Raw genomic sequence first — 7681 nt, forward strand, 5'->3', positions numbered from 1 at the left:
CACCGTGTCTGGGGGGGAGAGTTGATACAATGCCGTGGCTGGGAGTAAATCCAGAATTTGTCGTGGGACTGTGTTTGCTGGAGATGAAATGGGATCGTTTTTGTTCAGTGCTGGCTGTGGGCTTGGGCTCCCGGAGCAAATGGGAAGGGAACCACTCACAGACACAAATACTGCTCCATTTTTGGGGTGTTCTGGTGACTGCCAGTAGCAAGGAAAACCTCTGAAAGCAAACTTAGTAAGGGCTGGAAAGATGCAGGATGTGTTTCCTGCCAGGACAGTTGTCTCTCCTTTCTGTTCAGCTCGTGGTGCATCCTGCAAACCCTTAAGTTCTGTTAGGAATTTACACTTCCAGGCTCTCTGGGTAAACACACCCATATCTGCCAAGGCTCACGCTGGGAATGTGCCCTTGACCAGATGGCAGCGAAGATGGAGCCTCTTGTCTTCCTGCAGCATCTTCCTGCAAACGCTCCTGCATCAGTTCCCAAACTCTGCCAGCTGTCCCAGCCACAGTTGGCGTGTCTGGAGGTGACAGCTCCGAGCCACAGCTCATCAGGCACTGGGGGACACGGTGAGCGTTGCACTTCTGCTCTGGGTGCCGTAAAGTTCTTGCCCAAGCACTGGGGACAAAGCAAGAATGAGCTTTTGGGAGAGGATTTTAAAGGAAGAATGTGCTTTTAGGAGAGGGTTTTTAAAGGAAGAATGTGCTTTTAGGAGAGGATTTTTAAAGGAAGAATGTACTTTTAGGAGAGGGTTTTTAAAAGAATAATGTGCTTTTAGGAGAGGATTTTTGAAGGAAGAATGTACTTTTAGAGGAGTATTTTTCTAACCATGCCTGGCTTTCCTTGAGCAAGGCAGAGGAAAGGTTCTGTGCTGCAGATGAACCCTGCTCTGTTTGGAGTGGGGATGTTTGTGGAGGCTCTCGCTGCTGCCATGTTCCACTTAGAGCTTGTAAACTCCCAAATCAAACTCCTGGACCATGGGATGTGTGTGGATGTGACACTCTGTGGTTTGGGACACGACTTTGGCCCCTTCTCCAGCTCTTACATAACCCCTGCTGAGCTTTTAAGCTTTGAGGCCACCGTCAGGTCAGTGGGGAAATGGGATTTCAGGCACTGCTGCCCACTTGGGCGGAGTTTTTAGTGCCTCACACAGATGGATGTAAAGAATTTGGGTTAGAATTTGGGATTTGGCCTGGGCTGCTGGGAATTCTGTGTGAGGATTGTGCAATGCCGTGGGGAGATTGGCTGTAGGCAACTCCAGGGTGTTGGCAAACAAGTGACGATTCCATGGGAGAGAGCCAAGAGCAGGAGTAAAGGAGATTTCTGCTGGTCCAGGACCTGATAAACCCTGGTGTGGTGGTGAATGGAGCAGGGAGTGAATGAGCTGAGCTGCTCCTGGCAAATCCAAGAGGGAAGCTCAGTCAGGGCTCAGCAGGGAGGAGGTCCCAGCCCATGGCAGTCCCGGCTCCCGGCAGAAGGGGAGGTTTGTGAAGGATTCCTTACAAGGAGGTTTTCCCTCGGCCTTTCTGCATCACCTCAGGGCTCCCAGTGCTCATTTCTGGGTAACACCAGCGTGCAGAGGAGCAGCAGGGCAGCATCTTGATTTCCTAGAAAGACCGCGTGGAACTGGGCCACGTTTCCGGGAAACACCAAGTGTTGGCCACAGCTTTTTTTATCTCTCTCAGCTCTGCTGAAGCTGCAGCTGCCTGAGCTCTTGCAGCCTCTGACTAGGAGAAAAGCCCAGCTAGGCTGTCCCTAACTGGAGTTTCAGACATTTGAACTGGAAATAACACCCCAGGGGTACCTAAAGCATCCCCAAACTTGGCAGCAGCGTCTCTACTTGAATAATTCTAAATTTATGACTTCTGAAAGAAACAAAACCATGTGTGATGTGCTGGGTGTATTTATAGTGTTAATAGGAGAAATAGGGGTTATTTTAATCCTCTCATCAAGCTTTGGACCCTAGAAATGACAAGATAAACTTAAGGGTGATGTTTATTTTTGAAAAGCATTTTCTCTGTCTGGACCTGAGCAGTTTTGAGACCCCTTTTTTTTCTGTTGTGACTGAGAGCAGCACTGGAGGGACATGGGACAATTTAAATGTTTATATAAAGCCAAAAATCCTCCTTGATGTGTCTGGGGGTGTTAAATTGGGAGGACTTGGAGAAGCTCCCGAGATGGAAGAAACGAGTTTGGAGTTGTTGGGGAGTTGATTGCTCACTCTCAGAGCAGAGAGGAAACTTCTGTGTGTGTTTTATGGCAGAGATCATCTGTCAGTTAAGGTTTGCCATTATGGCAGGTTTGTCATGATTGTGAGAGTGGCAGCTCTGGGATAATGCTCTTCTCTTCCCAACAATAGCAGCATTTTAAAGAACAAATTTGAATGCAGGGGGAAGAACTTCCTAGGAAAAAAAACTCGTTTAGATTTTAAACTGTGGGGAAGACACTGCTGCCTTTGAATTGCCTTCCATCATTTGAGGAAGACGTCACTCAGAAAACTGAAATCTTGCCTTTTTTAAGGCCAGTTGGGAAATGATCCTCTCTGAGCTGGAGTGTTGCAGGTAGAGGAGTGTTCCTGTTCTTTGTGGGGAAGTGCTCGGATAACCTGGATGCAGGAAGAGCAGAGGCTCCCACAGCAGGGTCTGGGGTTTTTTCAGCCTTTGGAGTCCTGGAATCCTCGGGCCCTTGGTGCTGAGCTGGTGCACACACCTCCCAGGACTGGGGTTTGGCAGCACCTGGATTTACCCCAGGTACCTCAGCAGTGTCAGGCAGGGCCTGGATCAGGGGCAGCACTTCTGAGCTCAGTATTCCACTGCTATCCCTAAAAAGCAGCGCTCCGTGGACACCTGTGGGTGCCGTGCTGGCGGTTCCCAAGGGATCACCCCACAGATGGCCGCTGATTGCTGAGCTGCTGATTGCAGCCTCTGTTTGAGCCCGCTTGGGGCTGGTGCCACTGCTCCTCATCCCTGGCTGTCCCTGCAGGGAGCAGGACGGCTCCTGCTCGGCGGGATCGCAGTGGGCAGGCTGGGATGAAAGCACAGCCCCTGCTCTGAGCACACTCACAGCTGCATTTGCTCGTGTTTGCTGCAAGGAGGAGCTGTGGGCGTCCAGCAGTGGCTGATGTGTGAGAGTCCCTGCGAACATTTGCTTCCAAAGGCTCTGGAATGGCTTTTATTTTCTCAGGAATGCACAGCTCTAATGAGTGCAGCAGCAGGTGCAGCATCTCCTGGAGAGGCAGCTCTGGGTGTTGCTGGAGTCTGGCAGTGATGCCACACTTGCCCTCACTGAGAACTCTGTTCAGTGATGAGCCTCTGTCTCCGTGTGCTTGGAGCAGCTGAGCCAGACTTGCAGCCCTTTTAAGCCCAGCTGCCTGCGAACTTCAAAGCTTTCATGTCTCCTCCAAGGCTTTGGCAGCGACCTCTGACAAGGAGAAAAACCCATCCAGGCTGTGCTTGGTTGATAATTAGAGCTGAGACTGAAATATCCCAGAGAGGTGCCCAAATTTTGCCCAGATAAAGGGGATTGCAGCAACTTCCAGCAGCCCGAGGGCAAATGCAGGTTAATGACTTGCATTAAAATGGAGCAGTTGCAGCTCCTTCCCTGTTGGGTGCAGAAGAACCCCGGGAGTCGGGGTTTGATGTGCATTCAGTGATTATAAACAGGTTAAAGTCACTCACTGGGTACCCGTATGTGCCTGCCGAGGCACCACCGGCCCCTGCAGCTCCTTCCCTGTTGGGTGCAGAAGAACCCCGGAGTCGGGGTTTGATGTGCATTCAGTGATTATAAACAGGTTAAAGTCACTCACTGGGTACCCGTCTGTGCCTGCCGAGGCACCACAGGCACCACCTGCACGGCACCGATTCGTTTGCCACAGGTTTTTTCCCATTTTAGCCACCACTGCTCATGAATTTCCGGGTTGGAAGGTAAGAAATGAGTGGTTGCTGCTTCACATTTGAGTAAGAGAAGCAGGTCAGCCTCTCTGATCCTGTAAATCCAGCGAGGATGGGCTTTGGGGTGAGGTACAAATCCAGGCCTTCAGCAGCTCCCTGGAACTGGGCAGCACCTCCCTGCTGTGCACAGAGCTGGGCACCTAAATCCTAAATTTGGGCAAAGCACAGTGGTTAAAACCAGAATTAATATAAGGAGAGTAACTCTTACATGTTTGAAATACAAATTTAATATTTGGCATGAAACATGGAATGAGTATCCTGACGTGTGGATGTGGGAGCAGGAGCTCATCCAGACCCTTGGCATCTGCAGGAGTGCAGTTGAGCTGTTACTGTAAAAGAAAATGTTACTGTAAAAAAAACAGAGAAGAAAGGAACAAAAAGCAAAAGGAAAAGTTTCTTCCAGGGTTTTCCCCCTTTGTCACAGCCAGGCTAACACCGAACACTCAGCAGTGTCTGCACCTCCCTTTTTGTGTCATCCCTCATTTTCCGTGGAATCACGGATTTGGTCAGAACCCAAGTGCTGAGTGTCTCTCTTTAAAAAAAAAAATCCCTATTTTTACTCCAGACATGACCAAGATTCTCTAAAGATTTGTTTATTCCAGTGTCACACCTGCCTCTGGCTCGGCCTGGTGTTCCCTGAGCTATTCCCGCTGTGGGGAAGGAGCCCTTGGGATTGGGGATGCATTTGGGAATCCAAGGAAGCACTTCTGCTTCTCTGCTGGCCGTTCCTAAAGACCTCAAACACTGACAGTACGAAACAGCACTGGATTCCCATCGTGGTGTTTGGTGGGAAGGGCTCCTCCCTCCAGCACCGAGAGCTTCCTCAGCATCATTCCAGCTGGGATCATTTCAGGATAGAGGCTGCCATTCTGCTGTCTCCAAATTTCTGTGGTGTCCTGAGAGCTGATAAACACAAGGAATCTTCAGGAGTCAGTGAGGCTTTTTCTGCTGCTCTCCAAGATGATGATGATGATGATGATGATTATCATTTTTAAGCCTCTTAGGTTTGAGGAGGGGATGTGGGAAGGGACAGGATCATGCAGCCTCTTTTAGGGGGGGTTTGAAAATGCAAAGCAGGGCAGGAAAGAGAACATTTTAACACTTGAGAGTTGATGCAGTCCAGCTGTGAAGAGGGTTTGTGCTTTGCTGAGGAGCTGAGTGTGGATGGATGGCAGTGAGCTGCGCACGTCAGCTGGGATGAGAAGCTGATCTCTGGGCTTGAACAAGGTTCCTCTGTATGGGTTACAATTTTGTTCCTTCCCTGGAAAACCAGGGCACACCAATAAAAGCATGGAATCACTGCTGGCAGAGTTTGACCTCATGCAGTGATGGAATTCCAGGTCTGACTCGGGAGCTTTTATAAAACGTGTGACACAAATGCCGAATCCCTGTGTGTTTACAAAGGATTTCCTGCAGATCACCTCAAACCAGCCACGCTGAGCGGTGCTTTTGGGGTGCTGTGTGCCACTTGCCCCCTGCAGGAGCTCAGCCCGCCCTCGCTGTGTTCCAGGTCCGGCTGTGGTCCCTCACCAGTACTATGGGGTCACTCCCTGGGGAGTTTATCCCGCCAGCCTCTTCCAGCAGCAAGCGGCCGCCGCCGCCGCCGCCACCAACTCGGCCAACCAGCAAACCACGCAGCAGACCCAGCAGGGCCAGCAGCAGGTAAGGCCGGGGGGCTTCCAGGGGCAGGGAACACCTGGGCTTTGGATAGGGAACATCCTGAGCTGGAAATGACCCCCCAAGGATCGTGGATTCCAGCCCCAGGCCCTGCACAGACCCCCCCCAAAATCCCAGCCTGGGCATCCCTGGCAGAGCTGTCCAAACGCTCCTGGAGCTCTGGCAGCCCCGGGGCCGTGCCCATTCCCTTGACCATTCCCATGCCCATTCCCATGCCCATTCCCTTGACCATTCCCATGCCCATTCCCTCTGGGGGAAGAAGATCAGGGAGAATTTCTTCCCAGGAAGGGTGTCTGGTCAGTGTAATGGCTGCCCACTGCAGTGGAGCCCCCAGCCCTGGAGGTGTTGAAGGAGAGCCTGTCCGTGTCCCTCTGTCACTCGGTGCCACGGTCTGCGTGACAAGGTGGTGTCAGCTCATAGGTTGGGCTTGATGATCTCAAAGGTCTTTTCCAGCCCAGCTGATTCTGTGTAAAACCCAACCTAACCCTCCCCTGACACAGCTCCAGCCGTTCTAAACCCTGATTTTTTCCCTGACTCCTCCTGGCCTCAGCTCTGTGAGGAGAAAACCCTTTGGCCTCTTCTAAAAAAAAAGGGACAAGAGCCGTGTAATTTGATGTATCTGTGGTGCACGTGGAGAGTGGCACCTGTACATTGGTGGGGGTGAACTGCTGGGGAATTGTTACTTGGAAAACATCGATGCATCGGGTTGGGAATGGCCTGAGCTGTGCAGCAGCAAAGCCGTGGTGCTGTTGGTGTGGGAGGGGAAATCACCAGGAACCAGAACTGGGCTTCAGTCCCCTCAGCAGCTCTCCTGTCTGGTGCTTGGGTGATGGAGGTGACAGAATAAAGAGCAGCTGGCAGCTGAGTTTTTCAGCTCAGAAGCTGAAAACCCTTTGAAAACCAAACCCCGGTGTCAGGAGGTGTTAGAAGGCCTTTCAAGATGCAGCAGGCGTGAGCTGAGAGAGCTTCTGCAAAGGCTCAGGCTATTAAAATAAAATATCTCCGTGCCAGTGGCCTTTATGGGATTTTTCATTACTTTTATGGCCGTGGAGCAGGCGTGAGTGGGGTCGGGAGCAGGTTTTGATGCAAACCTCCGTCCGTGAGGGGCTGCACTGAGGATTGTTTGCAGTAAAAGTGCTGAGGCAAAGGGTTTGGGCACCTGGAGCTCTGAGTGTGGACACTTGATTTGTGACCCTTGGGACTCATTAATGGTGTTTTAATAAAACCCACCAGCATTCCAGTGCTGCAGCCTGCACCCCCTGGAATTCCTGGCTCCCAGAGATTCCCTGGGCCGGGGGGTTCCTGTGCAGGCTCTGGCAGCTCTGCAGACTCGGGGGGCACATCCAGATCAGTGAACCTCGGGATCCTTCCCAGCCTCTCAGTGCACAAAGTCAGTTTTTCCTGTTAATAAAGGTGACAGGTGACACCCACGATGTGCTGAGGACACGGGGGTGGCTCATTCAATAAGCTGAGCTTGCAGATTCCTGCAGCAGCTCTGAGCGAGGCTTTGGCAAACCAGGCCTGTCCCAGGAATTGCAGGAGAGCCACTTTGCCATTGTCCTTCTGAGGGACTCAGCCCCCAGCAGCTCCTCCATGCAAAGCCCACTGTGGGCTCTTCAGTCGTGATTTCCTGTGATTTGAGTCTCTGCTCTCTGCAGGGGCTGCTGGCTTGGAGAGCCCCAGGTCACCCCCCGTAGTCAGCCCCAGCTCCTGAACTGGGCTTTGTAAGGTTCTGCTCAAGGGGCTTTTAGTGGTGACAGGCACAAAACGTCAGCTGATGGCTCCTAAACACTTGTGACAGAGGATGAGCGTTGGAGGTGGGATCAGGGAATTAGAAAGGTTGGAAAAGCTCTCTAAAGATTGTGGAGTCCAAGCATTAACCCAGCCCTGACCCCCGTTCCAAGCACCACATCCATGTGTGTTTTGAACATTTCTGGGGATGGGGACTCCACCCCTGCCCTGGGCAGCCTGTTCCAAAGCCTGACCGACCACCCTTTCAGTGAAGGAATTTTCCCCAAAATCCACCCTGAGCCTCCCCTGGCCCAGCCTGAGGCG

The 7681-nt window shown here is 51.9% G+C and overlaps 1 protein-coding gene across 1 annotated transcript in view; it reads left to right on the forward strand.

Moving 5' to 3' along the window:
- The window catches only part of PUM1 (pumilio RNA binding family member 1), a 73179-nt gene that overhangs the window by 36192 nt on the left and 29306 nt on the right, over window positions 1-7681 (forward strand). The window contains exons 9-10 of the mRNA XM_017743731.1: window positions 337-568; window positions 5460-5611. Of these exons, the coding sequence (XP_017599220.1) occupies window positions 337-568; window positions 5460-5611 (384 nt within the window). The remainder of the gene's footprint in view (window positions 1-336; window positions 569-5459; window positions 5612-7681) is intronic.

The sequence above is a fragment of the Corvus brachyrhynchos genome, unplaced genomic scaffold (assembly GCF_000691975.1).
Source record: "Corvus brachyrhynchos isolate BGI_N302 unplaced genomic scaffold, ASM69197v1 scaffold580, whole genome shotgun sequence".
Classification (NCBI taxonomy): Eukaryota; Metazoa; Chordata; class Aves; order Passeriformes; family Corvidae; genus Corvus; species Corvus brachyrhynchos.